Source organism: Myxine glutinosa, chromosome 2 (assembly GCF_964187855.1).
Source record: "Myxine glutinosa chromosome 2, kmMyxGlut1.1, whole genome shotgun sequence".
Lineage (NCBI taxonomy): Eukaryota > Metazoa > Chordata > Myxini > Myxiniformes > Myxinidae > Myxine > Myxine glutinosa.
This window is the reverse complement of record NC_136262.1, coordinates 134943807-134960090: the sequence shown is the minus strand read 5'-3', so window position 1 is coordinate 134960090 and position 16284 is coordinate 134943807. Positions and strand designations below refer to the sequence as shown.

The 16284-nt window shown below is 46.8% G+C and overlaps 1 protein-coding gene across 2 annotated transcripts in view; it reads right to left on the bottom strand.

Moving 5' to 3' along the window:
• Nucleotides 1-16284, bottom strand: part of RSPRY1 (ring finger and SPRY domain containing 1) — a 242018-nt gene that overhangs the window by 130315 nt on the left and 95419 nt on the right. Inside the window, exons 6-7 of one of the 2 annotated variants that reach the window (XM_078771685.1) lie at nucleotides 12024-12082; nucleotides 2107-2202 (exon numbers count right to left, since the gene is read on the bottom strand). In XM_078771685.1, coding sequence (XP_078627811.1) covers nucleotides 2107-2202; nucleotides 12024-12082 — 155 coding nt within the window. The remainder of the gene's footprint in view (nucleotides 1-2106; nucleotides 2203-12023; nucleotides 12083-16284) is intronic. The other variant, XM_078771686.1, reaches the window with a different exon arrangement.

Genomic DNA, 16284 nt, shown 5'->3' with positions numbered 1-16284 from the left:
GTGAATGGGGAATGCCTGCAGGGAATGGCAATTGTGGCATGTGTACAGGTGAGCGTGCAGTGCCCACAGGTAAATTGGGAAGACCTGATTGTGGCATGTGAACAGGTAGATGGGGAATGCCAACAGGTGAGTGAGGAATGTGAGAATTGTAATAGGGAATGTTTCCCATCTGGCCTGGTTGTTTGTCGGGACCGGATGGATGTCACAACTCAACAGGGGGATGAATTTGGAATTGTGCAGCACCAGGGCGGTGGTGCAGAGCAAGGGGGGTCCGTGCAATAGAGCCGGACCAGGTATTTATTGGGGATATTGATGAAAACCTGGTGGGGCCAGAAATGATTTGTGATGATGATGACGATGATGAGGATGATGTGACACAGCAGCTGGGGACCTGGGACAGTCCCTTCGAGGTAGGGTTTGACCAGGCCCAAAGGAGTCTGGGTAATAAGGTGAGTCGGTCCGAGGTGGTTGTGGTGACCGTAGGGACGCTCACCGTACACTACGATTTGGAAACAGAGGCTCCAAAATTGGACAACCAGTTGGGGGAGTGTGTTGGCTCCGGGCTGGATTTGGATCTTGGAGGATCGGGAGATAGAGCCTCTGGAGATTTGGTCCCCGTAGGGAATTTGGATCAACTCCAGGGAGGGGCAGAACAACCGGTGGTAGAGGTTGTTCCCTGCAGCTGCGGTTTTGGCAGTGGGAATGAAAATTTGTAAAAAGAAATTTAAAATAAAATTAAAATGGGTAATTGATTTGGAGCAGCCTTGGTTGGAGTTGGTCCCCGGGCTGCGGGATTTGGACCAGGAGAGGTCATGGGTGATGGCCTCAGGCAAAAGTTGCCCCTTTGTAAATTTGGTGATGCCAGCCAGCTGGGGGGCTGTGCTGGCGAGATTTGGACGTGGGGTCCAGCCATGGGTGGCATGGTACGACCTGGGCCCAACGGGGGGTCTGGTGGAGTGTGGCGTCCCTTGTCCGTCGGGGCGCCGTCCGAGCTGGTGGCTCAGGCCGACAGGGTCACCGGACCCTGGTGGGGGTTACGACCTTCAGAAGGGTCCGAGGTGGTCTCTCAAGCCTGGGATGGCAGATATTGAGGACCACTAGGGGGAGGTGCTGTGGGTCGCACTTTGGTGGTGGCACTGCGGACGGCCAACTTGGGCCTGATGTGGTGACCACCCGGGCATGCGACCTGACACCCTCTCCCTGAGACTCTTGGACAACCTGCATGTGGTGACCTCTCATGGTGGTTTGTCTATGGACGCGGGTCAAACCGAATGGACAGGGATGGAGATAGCCTGACGGACAACCATTGGGGCATCTGTGGAACGTGATGGTGTGAGAGTGACCTTCCACAGATGCTCCGTTATGATTTATGGACTCTCGGGTTGGGAAGAGAGACATGGGGTTGTTGAATTTGGAATGTGTAACGAGCCGAGCATATGGGCCATGCTCGGCTGGCATGTGTATGGCAAAGCATCTTTCTTTGGTGAGGTTAGTGAAATGTGAAAAATGTTTGGCATGGGTAATCTGTGGGTTAGATGCAAATTTAAGGGTGAATTTTGTGAAGAGAAATGGTTGACACTGTACAGTGATGCCATTATTGATCCAGGTGTGTTAGACCAAAGTGTTGGAGGCTGTGATAAAATTAATAGGGTAGCAAGACACAGCTTTCAACTGGTTGCAGGGGCGACTGTGTTGATATTTGGGACGCGGGATCATGGGGATGTAGTTGGGTGGTCTAAGGGTCAACGTGGTGCTATGGGTGACCGAGGGGTGTGACCATGTCTTCTGGGTGGGTCTCCTGGTGGAGCATTGCTGTTGACTGGACCTTGGTGTGGTCAAGTGTGGGTGAGCACTGGGGGGCTGCGGTTCTGTGGACTGGGGGACGAGAGGGCGGCGTAGGTGACGTGAGGGGAATGCCACGCACTGCGACCGTCTCCCCCAGGGCCGAGGTTGTGTGTGCGGTAGTGTGTGTTGTGCAGCAGGTGCTCACCACATTGGCCAGCTGGGGCTGGTGCAGCTGTGTTCCTCGCAGGGGGGCCGAAGGATGGATGGTGGGTCGCACCCTTATGGACACTCATGGGCCATGTTGGCGTTTTGACTGCTCACCTTGTCCCGATGACCCTTGTACGGTAGAGGTGCAGAGCTGTCGTGGCCACAAGTAGTTGTGTAGTGATGATCACCGTTGGATGTGGATCCACATACCTGCCAGTATAGTGGGGAGAAAAGAGAAATTTGGTGAAATTTGGAGGCCCAATGAGAAATTTTAGGATTTTGAGGGTGGATTGCACTTTGGACCTGACCAACAGGCAACTACCTGCACTTGAGGTGAGTGTTTTGAGGAGTACTGTCCCAGCTTCCAGGATTTGCTTGGAAATTTTGGGGACATGTAATTTGGAGTTGGGAGGTGGGTGAGAGTGATGACATGGCTGGTGAGGGGATGGAATAGGGGCCACACAGTGTCTTGTGGGTGGCGTATGTTTTTGTGTTGTGGTTATGTGTTTCTATGTGGTCGTGCGGTTGGAGAAATATGAGCTAGTGGTGATTATTTAGTTTTGAAATGTGTTTTGGAAATGGAAATGTGTAATGGTTTAAATGTGAATTGGGGATTTCACATGTGGCAGGCCATGGCAAACTTTGAAACATCTTTTGTACCATCTATGGAATTGTACCGTGTTGTGTTGAGAATTGAAAGGCAGCGGGGGAGGAAGTGTGTTTTGGGGTCTTGTGGGTGGGGAAGGTGTGTGTGTCCGCAGGTACGGATCAAGCTCTGAGGAGCGATGCCTGCAGCCCCCCTCTGCGGCAATTACCCCTGGCGGCCGGTGGTAACTGGAAATTGGAGCTCGTCGGTGGAGGGTCTGGTTGGGCGCCGCGGGGTGAGGAAGTCCCCCGGTGACCCGTGTTGCTGCGCTGAAGCAGGAGGCCGCAGAGGAGCCTGGTGTGTGTGGAGACCCTCACCGGCGAGGTAACGGCGGAAAGGGGCTGTTGGGCTGTCACGGGGCCAAGAGGTAAAGGGGGGGGGGAGCAATGAACTTGTAAGTCGGTTGACCTGTTTTTGGGACTGCGGGCACCACAGCCTGAAGCGCCCCCATCATCTTTTTGTGCGGTACCTCCCCGCTACCTAGTTGAGGAATGCACACACACATGATATGACATCGATGCCATGGTCCTGCAGGGGGGGTGTATTGGAATAAGTGCTTTGTTGATTTTTGAAATGCCTTGATGACTTATGGAATGGGTATGAGCGGATAAGGGGTTTGTGTTGCATGAATGTGGGTGAAATCCACCGAGCCATGTCACTCACCTGCAACATCTGGACAGGGCCCGTGGAAATTTAGGGGGTGCATTGGGGATGGCTCCGCAGGTAAGGTTGCGTCTTGTGGCATCCACCGGGGGACGTGGTCTGTAGACCGGGGTATGTACAAAGGTTAGAGTTTTTAATTTTCTTGTTAGTTGATAAGTTTTGTGGATAATGTAGATTTTTGCGTGTTGTTTGTTTCCTCCCTCCACAGGAACAAAGAGGATCAATGTACATATTTGATCGCATGATGGTTAAGGGGTTTAGCATGTTCAGGAAGTGTAGGTAGGTAGTCCATCCTCACTTCCCACAGCCCTTCTGATTTATTTCATAGGCTAAGTAAGTGTGAGACAATAAGTGTTAAGGCTGGAATGGTAGCGCCTGCAGTGAACCCAGCAGGAGCTACGGTTCCAGGTGGGGGGCTGTTATGTCTGGGGGTAAAGCAATATCTAGAGCTAGGTAGATCTGTATGGGTAGGTATTCGACTATCGCGATAGGGAACACTTCCTGTAATAAGTCCATGTTTAGGCGTTTTGTCGGTTAAGGTGTATAATTGTGAATCTACCAGGAGATTCGTGTGTTAGTTAGTGTAGGGGTTAATCAGTAGAGCCCTTGTATCTCACCTAGTAGTCAAACCTTTGTCCATTATGGCACTGCATACCACATAAACATTAGTTAGGACCTTTAGTACAACACTAAATTACACCTTTCCCCCCTGACATGACTTGGGAAGAAATCAGGCTGGAACACCGCCACAATTGGCCGCCACCATTCACACCTCCGAGAGGCCTACCCACCTCACATAGCAGGTGCTATGACCACGGAGTCGGGGACGGGAGTGGCAGTGGCGCAGTGGGCATGCCCCTGGACAAGCCGGCGAGCCGGGGGAGGCTCTGATTGGCTGGGGAGTGCGCCAATGCTGACGTCATCGGCAGAGATATTACCGACGGCCGGACACCATTTTCGGCAGTCAAGAGTTGAGATGAGCCAGTAGAGAGTTCATCACGTTGAGTGAGGTCTGAGTCAAGAGTTTGTGTGCACCCGAGTCGAGTTGAGATCCTGAGTTCAGTTGAGAGAGGCAGTCCGGAGAGTTGGATCCCAAGTTGAGATCCTGAGTTCAGCACGAGCTGAGTGAGCATCGGACGCCTTTGCTGGCAGTTGGATCAGGGGTTCGGGTTGAGTGCAGAGAGCCCACGCAGTGCGCAGTTCGCCCACGCAGTGCGCAGTTCGCAATTCAAGTGCAGAGCCCGAGTCCGGTTTGAGCAGTTGGTTTGAGACGCGGCAGGATTTTGGTCCGAATCGACCTCGTGTGGAGCCGCGAGCCTGCGTGGGACGCATGGCGCTTGGAGCGAGGCCTTGTGGGACTTGGAGCAAGGGACCTCGTGGTGTGCGATCGGGCCGGAAGGAGCGGTGTTGGACGGCAGCCACCAAAACGACCAAGACAAGATAAGGCCGAGCTCCGCGTACACCTGACATAGAAGACGTGTTTCTTTTTGTGAATTCATATTCCCCCGTTTTGTATTTGAGGTCTGGTGTGCGGGATCCCGATTAGGATATTTATTACCGGCGCGTGCTTTTTCCTGTCCTTGCCCTTTTCCTGAATAAATCCTGATATTATTTTTGTACATATATCTGAACGCAGTTTACCGGGTGTTTGATTTTAATAGATAAGGCTGCGGGGCTCTCGCCGTTCCCCTCCATTCCGCGCGCTTAAGGGTTTTAGGTGTTGATTTTGGAATCCGCTATTGAGCTTCCGCCTCGGGAGTTAAAGCCTCGTGATCGGCATCCGCAACTCTGGTGTTCATCGGAGTTGCGTGACAATATATAAGAAGAAGAAGAAGAAGATAGAAGACAGAAGATAGATATACAATATATAATATAATATATAATAAATAATAATAGATACATTAAAAAGACATCAGCAAACAATACAATTTCCTGGGCAAATTTGAATTATAAAACCTACAAGGCCTTTATCCCCAGCTCAATGGAGTACTGCTCACCCACTTGAGCTGGCATCTCTGCCTCACATCCATCATATCTTAATGACATGAAGACCAATGCAAGGCCCTCAAAATTATTGGAATCTTCCCATGATGAAGCAGAACATCTGCTGGGAATGTTGCTCACGCATCACTGACAGGTTGGTGACTTCTTTGTCCTCGATCATCTCCTTTCTGGTTTTGCACACTCGGCCCTTTCGTTTCATGGTACTCCACAGAGCACACGCAGTCTGCTTGTAAGCAGTCTCTGGTGAAACTCCAAAATCCAGGCCCACTGCTCAGCTCCATTCATTTATTATTATTTTCCCAACTGTAGAATCAAATTCCTTCGTCTGTTCAACCGCATTCTTATCCACAGGACTTAAAATGGCTGTTCACCTCATCCTCAGGTCACTTCCCACCCATATATGACATCTTCTACCCTCATTACCCCTCCCAAAGCTCAACCTTTTCTTTCCAGGTTCGTGTTTTTTTTCCACTTTATCCCCATTCACCTTTCTGGTTTTTGTTTTTTTGTTCCATTGCAGTTTCATCCCTGTTTCCCCCCCCCCCCCCTTTTTCTTTCAGCTCATTACTTGTGCTTGAGCTTGTACCCAGCTTGTCCCACCTCCCCAACTGTGCCTTCCTCCTAACCTCCCATGCAACCCCCATTACTCTCTCATTCTTCGCCTCACACATTTTCCTCCCCCCGTTCCTTTGTTGTGTCCCTCAACACTGATATTGGTGAATTTCCCAATTTCCCACTGTGTTATAAAGGAAATAAGTTTTACGCCACAAAAATTGAAGCAACAAAGATTGAGGCTTGAACCATGTTTATGGTTCATTCAAGCGTGTTCCTATTCTGGTACAAAAGAACCATCACCGATTTATTTACAAGCTCCACTCCATAAACAGAAAGGTCAGTGGAAGCCCTATCTGAAACGATGCCATACTCGGTGGTGAAATGGTTAGAGCATCCGCTCTGAGTCTGGGAAGTCGGTGGTTTGAATCCCAGCGGAGTCATACAAGAGACTTTTTTTTTTAAATGGTACAGTGCGTGCTGTTTTCTTGATTGACGTTCAGCAGTTGGCTCATCTTATACTGATGGCTCATAACAGGCAGCTGTCCAACTTTGCTCGGTGTACCAAGAGTATGGCACAGTCAAAATAGAACGAACCCATTATGCTGAAACGAGTTGAGTTGATAATTCCACGATGAAGTGTTTTTCATGTCGAAAGGATGGCCATTTCACAAAGGACTGTATGGACCCTATTTGCAAACAAGATATGCTTTAAAGTGCACTGTTAGCTATGAAATCAAATAGGGCATGTTGCAAGGAATTGCAGCTCATCTCTGAAAGGTGCCCAAAGGTAAGTGCCAAAGCTTTCTGGAACAGTACATAAAGGGTCCCACAGGAAGGCTTAATCTTCTTTCATGTTCTGCACATGGATGTGGATGGAATAATTTTGCTGGGGGTGCAGCTCTGCTGCTTATGCATTGCCCCCTGTAGGTAAGAGTATAAATTAAGAGAGAAAAAAATCAGGGTGCCAGCAATAACTCACCCACTCTTCACGAAGGACACAATGGGATCTTTAATATCTAACAAGTAACGTTAGCAGTCAAACATACAAGCTTCCTATCTTGCCTACCACCTCCCCCAGAGGAAATGGAATCAAATGCCCCCTACCCCCCAATGTCAAGATACATTCCTTGTTCACTGCAGGTAGATAGTGGCCTTGCAGGTTTTTGTTTTTTTTCCCTTTTTTACTGGCTCTGTTATACTGTTGTTCCTCATGCTCTCGCACCCATGCACAACCCCTGCCCACCAGGTCATAAGCCATTTATACCACAAATCCTTTCCTCCTTTCTTTCCCCAAGTCTAAATATAACAATCTTCTCCATTCAATTAACCCTCCCCCTCCCTAGATCTTCCCTCGCCTATGAAGTCTTCCGTGGTGAGTCATCTCAAGCCATTCCATCCAGGATTTCACATCTGCTGCACACTTCCACCGGATGGACATTCCAATTTCTACCACTGAGCTTTACGCCATCAGCTGAGACCACCCTTCATGTGCTTCTTCTTCTTCCATATGCAGCACAATAATGCAGGGCAGCATCATTGGCGAAGGGTGGGGCTGTGCTGCTCATGCACTGCCCTCTAAGTTAGGGCAAGAAGTGGCCATGATGCTGGCGATAGCTTGCCTACCCTTTTAGAAGGAGACAGTAGGATATTTACCGTTCACCAACTAATGCCAGCAGACAGGGTGCCCTTCACATGCAACTCCTACTTTTGTGCTATGATGCATATGCATGTTCTTGTTCCAGTGTTTTCACTTCAAGCCCATTTTTATCTGGTAACCCGTTGCTCCCTGGTATTCTGTTCTTCCATGATCCTCAATTCTTGTACATAATTTCATTTTTAAGTGTTTCGAAGTTTGCCATTCATGTGACTCCAATGTTCAAGAGCCTTGGTTTGTTACGGTCATAATCTCAGAAAGGTTGGTGGTGGAGGGGGGCAGACCTTATGATTGGAGAAAACATTATACTGTGTTTTCACTTAAACAACCCATAAAAAAATATAATTTTGGGTGGGGAAGAGGAGTGAAGGGTAGAAGAAAATATGCAATTTTTTTGAAATCTGTCAGATCAAGTAGGTGCCAGGGGAAGTGGTTTTGCAATTTTCAAATTAGTGATAAAAGCATTGAATTAAATATGCCCAATGACATGGTAGCTCATTGGGGTTTGTTTATTTTAAACAGCTTCATCAAAGTAATCGCCACAAAGGAGGGCATTCACCCATTTTGTTGGAATTCCTATACTATGCTTATTGTCCCCCACCCCTCCGACAAGGTCAGAGAAGGGGGACATAAAATGACCTTTGACAGTCCAAACGATCAGCAGTCCACATGTACTTTTGTGCACGTGATATTTCAAAAAACGTTCAATGTTTAGCTTTCATATTGCACATATCGATAATCACATGACATTATTTCAACCCGATTACAACATGATGGTGATTGGCTGATTTATGTTGCCATGGCAATCATCTCGGCAACTTGGTTTGTGTACATGTTGTTTCAGAAAAAGGTTCAAGATTTAACACAAACTTTCCTCCTTCAAGATGTCTCTGATTCCTTAATATCTCTTCCTCCTTACTCCATCCTCCGGTATGATAGATCTGAGCCTCGTCCTGGTGGTGTGGTTGCTATCTTTATCAAAAACTCTTCCTCACTCTCCTTGCACTGCCCTCTCTCCACCCCACCCCCAGGAATACCTCGGGCTACAGCTTCCTCTAAGCTCCCACCTTTAGTTCATATGTGTTTTGTACCGTCCTCCAAACAGTGATGACTCCATTTACATTTCGCCGTCTGACAACATGGACCAACTTCTATCAACTCATCCCAACTCTCTTCCTCAGATGTGGCGAAATGCCAGCTGGCTGGGTGTGAGTACCTCTCTCACCAGTCATGGCACCTCAGCAAAGGACTTCTGCGACTCATTGGGACTGACACAATCTGTCAATTTCCCGACCTGGATCTCAGTCAATGGAGCATCTTGGCTTCTAGACTTGGTTATGACAAACTTCCCTGCAAATGTCTGCTGCTCTTCTTCTGCTCCAATCGGTTCTGACCATATGCTTGTCAAAGTGGACATTTCTCTGGCCATTCTCAGAGAGCCTCCTCAGCGCCGACGAGTCTGGCATTGCACTCAGGCTGACTGGCATGGTCTTTAAGCAGCCATCAATCATCTGGACTGGTCTCCCATCTCGACTCCCACATGAACTCTTTATGGGAATTCTTCCAAAGTAAACTGCTCTCTATCTCATGCACAGATTTATCCCATCTCATCTTCAGTTGTCATACCCTTCCTCCCATCAATGGTACACTGAATCTTGTGGTGAGGCACAAGTTGCTCTGAAAGAACTTGCCTTTGCCTTCAGTTGGATTAGCCTTCCAAGAGGCAATCTCAGTTCCTTCCACCAAGCACGGAACAAGTGTGTGTCTACCCTCAGGAGTGCCAGGAAGCACTATCTCTCCACACTCAAGAATGAACTCTCAAACCTGTCTCCTTCCTCCAAATCCTGGTGGTGTCTGTTCAAATCTATTTCTGGTGTTTGTTCCCCCTCCATCCCCTCCCATTACCTCAAATGGCTACACAGTTGACACCGCACGTGACAAAGCCAAATGCCTCAACTCTGTGTTTGCCTCAAAATATTGTGTCCCAAACCCATCTCGCTCTGTACCCACCTTTCCCAGTCGAAGCCAACTGCTCCTGGACTCTGTGTCCTTCTCTCTTGACAAGGAGGAGAAGTTTGTCAAACCTTGACTCTGATTCTGCAGCTGGAGCAGACGGCATCAGCCCACGGGTCCGAAAATCCTGCTCTGCTGCTCTTTCACAACCTCTCTCTGTTCTCTTCACCCTCTCTTTTGCTCAAAGTCATCTGCCATCAGTTTGGAAATCAGCCAAAATTTCCGCTTTACACAAAAAAGGTGCAAAAACGGATCCTTGCAACTACAGACCAATCAGCCTGCTCCCAATTATCAGCAAAGTCATGGAATCCATCATTGCTTCGGATATCAAATCCTTCCTCTTCTCCATTGGCTTGATCTCTGATCATCAATTTGGTTTCAGACCAGATCACTCTACTCTGGGTATGCTGCTTCTGCTGTCTCATCAATGCATGGAGGTCCTCGATGCCAAACAAGAAATCAGAGCTGTCTCCCTTGACCTATCACGTGCCTTCGATACGGTCTGGCACCCCGCTCTGCTCACCAAACTCTCCTCCTATGGTATCCATGGAAACCTCCAAAAATGGCTTGCGGACTTCCTCTCTGGTCGAAGTCATTGTGTGGCCCTGAATGGGTTTCTCTCATCTCCCCTTCCTGTTCAGGGTAGAGTTTCACAAGGCAGTGTTCTGGACAATGTGCTTTTTCTGGTCTTCATCAATGATCTCCCCGACTCTCTGGAAAATCCTCTCTATCTCTTTGCTGATGACTCAACTCTCTGCCGCTACATTCCTCATCCCTCAGATCGGCAGTCTGCAGCCTCCCCACTCTCTGCAGACTTGGACAAAATCACAGACTGGTGAAACAAGTGGAACATGTCTTTCAATCCTGACAAATCTCACACTCTTACTATGTCTCTCCGAAAAGACGGACTGGACAAACCTCCCATCTACTTTCTGAACAATCCTTTCCAAGAAGTTCTGTCACTCAAGCTTTTGGGTCTCACTATCTGCCATGATCTTTCCTGGGAAAACCACATTTCCAAGCTGGCCTCCAAAGCCAGTCACCACTCACCCTCCAAAGCCACTGGCCATCCTCCGTCATGCGAAGTCCTTCCTTGACACACCTGAGCTCCTCACCACATACAAGGCTTTCATCTGCAGCTCAATGGAATACTGCTCTCCCCTCTGGGCTGGTGCACCTGCCTCACACCTAGCTCGGCTTCACGCTGTTGAAACCAAAGCTTTCAGAATCATTGGAATCTCCCGCGATGAAGCCGATTGTGAGGGCCTTTCAATCACTCACAGCAGGAAGGTTGGTGGTCTTTCTGTCTTCTTCCGACTCCGATCCGGCCTAGCTCCCCCAGCTCTATCTGTGCTCTGTCCCCCCAAATATTCCTTCAGGTCGCACAAGATCTGTCAGCAACCCTCTTCTGGTGAAATTGCCAAAATCAAGACTCTCTGCTCACCTTCACTCTTTCATTCCTCTTTACTCCCGCCTCTGGAACAAACTCCCTCACTCTCTTCAATCCCACTCCTCCCTCCAGGTCTTTAAAACAGCTGTTCACCACCATCCAAAACCTTGATCTTTTCTTCCCCCGTGAATTCACCCCAGATCCACTTTTTTGAAATACCGACTTCTTTCTTTGAAGTCCTTGCAGTGTCGATGTGTTTTATACCTCTCCCCCCCCCCCCCCCCCTCCTTCCCATGCCTCCTCCCCCCAATCCCTCTCCCTGCTCTCAAATGGTACTTGTGTCGTTCCGCCTCTCTCCCCATCTTGTCTCCCGCTCCCTTTATTGTGTGTCCGTTTGTTTTTTTGTGATTAATGTTAGCTCTTACACGAGCCTCGATCTTGAGTACAAAAAAAAAAAAAAAAAGATTTACCTTCCATATTACACATAACTGTTTGTCATACAATCCAAAAGCCAAGAGAACCTCGAGTATCAGCTCCTCCTTGTCTATGTAATAGACAAAGGCTGTTTTTTGACATGTTTTTCTTCACCATCAACTTTTTGACCACACTGACCTTTTTGGTTGCAATAAAATTGGCTGCAATAAAAAAAATTTGTTATTGGCTGCAATAAAAAAAAAAGACTTGACAGCACTTTAGTGTTGTCCATAGAGCAAACTATTCACCAACATGGCTCAAAATCCCAAACGAAGGAACTGAACGTTAGCAAAAATTCTTTATTTCTATTTCGCTTCGATGACCTTCAGAAATATCAGTTTTGGGATTTCTCAAACAAACTTGAGAACGTGAAGTTTGTTGCAAAGTTTTGGAAAAATCCCACTCTTATTTTAGAGTTATGAAATGCAAATAACATTGGGCAGAAAGACGAACATGGCTCCACGTTTATCAAATATTCAGTGCTACAAAAAAAATAAGCATACAGCAGTTTTGAAATTTTGTTCAGTTCAAAACGACTTCAGCAATTTGAGATTCCATAATGTCAGAATTAGAGCCAGGTCACCAAAACAACATGCTATCAAACATCTCAAATTCATATCATGGTCACTCACCAGGCTTTCCAGTAAGTAATCCAGAGTTCCGGGAGTCAACGAGCTTACACTTGCTGGACCTAGAAAAGATAAATCAAGGACAGCATAACACAAACATGTGACTATTAAGACAATGCAAGGTATACTATTCCCATACTACAGTCAAGTATGGCATTGTTCCATGGGTGTGGTACACAGCCATTTTAGGAATCTGGCGGTGGTAAAGCACAGGGTGACATATCTGGATCACAGTGAGGATGGCGAAACACAATGCATCTCGATTCAAAATATGTGCCAAAATGACCAATCAAATGCTTTAATATTACGTGCACGCATACAAAGACGCCGTGTTTGTCCAACAGACAAAATATTAATTGATGGTCGTGAATAAATTCTTCTTAAGGTTATGCAAAGTGGGACGCAAAGTGGGATGGAGAGTGAAGCTTGGTGAAAATCTCATCATTGCATTGACTCCTGATGAAACAGTTAATATCAAACTCGCTCATGACAACATCTTTCGTGAATTTCCAGTACGAGTGAATGGTTGTTTCCACACTTTCATAGCTACAGCAACAATTCTGCTGCGCCATCATGAAAATAACCTGGTGTTGGCTTAATGGTTAAGGTGGCTGACTTAAGATCTTAGGGTCTTGAGTTTGAGCCCCTATCGTGCCATTAAATAACACACCAAGTGGGTTGACTCAGCCTGTCATCCTTCTGAGGTCGGCAAAATGAGTACCAGCTTACTGGTAATAGGGGGCACTGTAGCAGCGGCACATCTGCACTCCCAGCAATGAAGCAATCATGTGCTGCGTATGACATAATAAACATGTGAATAGGTCCAATAATTACCCAACATCGACTGCTTAACACAGGAAGCGTTTTGAAGAGTCACTACTTGGTTGCATGTGAGCATGAATCTCTTACCGATTTACATCAGTTTTAAAACATTTTGCCCTCTTCAAACGCGCTTGTCCGTGAGAGCTACGTATCATTAAACTGCAAATATATAATCTGCGAAATTTGGCAGGTTTGACAAATTTTCGTTTCTCGTCAATTCCAATATACATGTTTGTCCCAGCATATGATTAAGTGTTTGCTGCCACATTATAACTATCCAGAATTATATGCACAACTGTGACATCACAGCACAGAAGAGTTCAGATTCTGTGTTAAACTTGAACAACCATCACACTGAAGTCACAGTCGAAAGATGAATCAGAGTGCAATTTTATCTTTATCAAAGGAAGCGCAAAGCACTCCTCCCTTTATATAAGGGATCGTTTTTCTATATGCAACTTTAACATTAAAAAAAAACAAAAAAAAAACACCTTTAGAGGCCATTTTTCCCCGCAAAGCAGGGGTTGGCCTTTTTTCGGGAACCGTGGTTGTTGTTGTTTTTCGGTCCCCTTTTTGAAGCAATGTTTTACGGCCGGATGCCCTTCCTGATGCCAACCCTTTTTGCCGCCTTTAACGACAAACAGGGAATTACCAGTGAACTGGTACTCAAACTTTAACATGGTGACTGAAAATAAGTTTCTCGGCTTCTACTGGACGAAATTGGCTGCAAATTTCAGAAGTAAATGCTTTGTACATCGAGATAATGTGTTCCAAATTTCAGCAACGTCCGTTTCCGCATTCTTGAGTTTTATTAAGAAAACCCTCAAATTCATGTTGGTGTCTGTCAGTCAATCCTTCCGTCCACCCAAAATGTGTTGGCGCTCATATATCAAGGCTATACAGCAATACCCCGGCCATGTCATTAATTGGTTCCAGAGGCCGTGACGTAACTCGGTTTTTGACGTAAACCGGGCGTAATGCCTTAAAATGAAGACAAACACCGTAAAACTAGAGTAAATAATTGGAGGAGGCTGCGGCTTCGCCCTGAATCTTTGCCGCTCCCCGTCGGGAGTCCCTCCATTGTTTTCTGTCGGTCAGGTCTTCTCCTCGAACAGGGTGACCGGCACGGACGTGTCGACCGTGAGCTGGCTTGTGTGCCGAGTGGCTCCGCGGCCCGCTTCACCACGGAGTGCTTTACCCAACGTGTCCGAGCAGTTTCACCGGTGGTCGTGTCGTGTCGTCTGTGACAAACGAACGAGCTCAGGGTTCCGTGAACCCGGCTGCCCCGGGGATCGACGCTCGCCTCCTAGTCGTAGACGTGCCCCGTCTTTCCTCAAGCGGCCGAAGTTGCTTGCTTCTTATTTTTTGGACGATGCGATATACGCAGAAACGACGACGTACAGGCAGGCATTTGCAAATCCATGCACATGTGCACATGAACACGTCGATCGGTTCGTCGACGCCAGATGCCGGCAAGGTGCCCCGGCTCGAGGCATGACACGGTCACGGTCGTCATGTTTCGCCGTTGCCACGTTGCGTTGGTTGTTTTACACAGTAAAGGAACCTTTACACAGTAAAGGAATAATCACAAAAATAACAGCGAAAGGCAAAGCAAGCACGTGACCACAGCACATGACAAAATGCATATGGCGTCACCTTTGTTTTGAATGAGAACCAGCAGCTACGCGTACGTATATGTACGTACATTTTTTTTATATTTTAATGTGCTTTTTATTGTATTTTAAATTGTTTTTTTAGCTTCTTTTATTGTTAATTTTTGTGTACTATTTTATTTATTTTAAATATATATTTTTCATGTCCTCCTATTATGATGTCGGAGTGACGTAAAGTTGCACATAATGACGTTCGCTGAACTGAAATTTACTCTAGAAGAGTGGCGTAAAGTCGGATTTGACGTAGGTCGAAATGGCATAAAACGGGGTATTGCTGTATATTGAAACTAGCTAAAAAATGGAATATACATTGGCCAATAGGTCCAATTAATTCAGAGCCAAAGTACAGTTAATCTGCAGGTTTGTGGTCCAATTAATGTTCTGATTCATGTTCAACATCTGCAGTGTTAAAACATAAAATTCAAATTGAGGTTAGTTTGTTCCTCGATCATAGGCCGACGTCAGGAGACAGACAAAGTGACCCGATTGCTTTCACCCCACTTTTTACTTCACTCGTGGGGTAATGAGCAAGAGATTTGTCCAAAGTGTTTGTCAGGAAACCTTCCATCTTCACCTTGTGCCCCGGTTAGTAAGGCTGAAGGACGCTTGGCCATACCGAATACCAAATGACTCATGCGTGAAGCTTGTTACAAAAATATTTTCTAAAAATTGAGACGCCCTAAAACCTTGCATTTCCTGGTCGACTTTGATGTTATTCTTTTTATATGCCCCAGTGACAATGTGTGGCAAGTGCCAGTTTGATAGCGACTGCTCCAAACCAGCTCAGGACAATCTGATCGTTTTCAACTCGACCATAAGTCTGTAGACAAAAGTAGAAAAGGTACATCATTTGGAGGAAATGTTATCCGTCGATACAATCTCTTCCATTTACGATATCAGATCTGCTGCCCATTGCCATCTCATGGTCTCTTGCATGCACGACTGAGCTGTGCTACAACTGTGGATACCCTTCTCAACCAAATTATCTCCTTGCTCTTTGGTGCATCCGTTTGGTCTTGTCTGCTGCCTTCCCCTTTGCCCCATTTTATCTGTTGCTCCATTGCCCCAAGTCATTCTGATCTATGAGCAGAATAGAATAATAAAAAATACCCTCCCTTGAATTAACAAAAAAAAGAGCTAAATAAATAATAAAGCCAAGTTTGCAAAATGGGTCATGGTATTTTGTGATATTAAAAGTTTCAGAAAGGAAATCTACTAAATCCGCTAAATGGAATTATCTCATCTCCCCTTCCTGTTCAGGCTGGAGTTCCTCAAGGCAGTGTTATGGGCCCTGTGCTTTTTCTGTTCTTCATTAATGATCTCTCTGACTCTGGAAAATCCTCTTTCTCGTGCCTGAGCCACTCTCTGCCACTCCATATCTCGACCCTCAGATCGGCAGGCAGCAGCCTGGTCTGCGTCTCTCTCTCTCTGTCTGCCTGTGTGTGTGTCTCTCTCTCTGTCTCTGTGTGTGTGTGTGTGTGTGTGTGTGTGTGTGTCTCTCTGTCTGTGTGTCTGTGTGTCTCTGTCTCTCTCTCGTCAACAAGTGGAACATGTCTTTCAATCCTGACAAATCTCATACTCTCACTTTGTCTCTCCGAAAAGACCGTCTGGACAACCCTCCCATCTACTTTCTGAACAATCCTCTCCAAGAAGTTCTGCCACTCAAGCTTTTGGGTCTCACTATCTGCCATGATCTGCCTTCCCCTTTGCCCCATTGCCGCAAGTCATTCTGATCTATGAGCAGAATAAAAAAAAATAAAAAAACACCC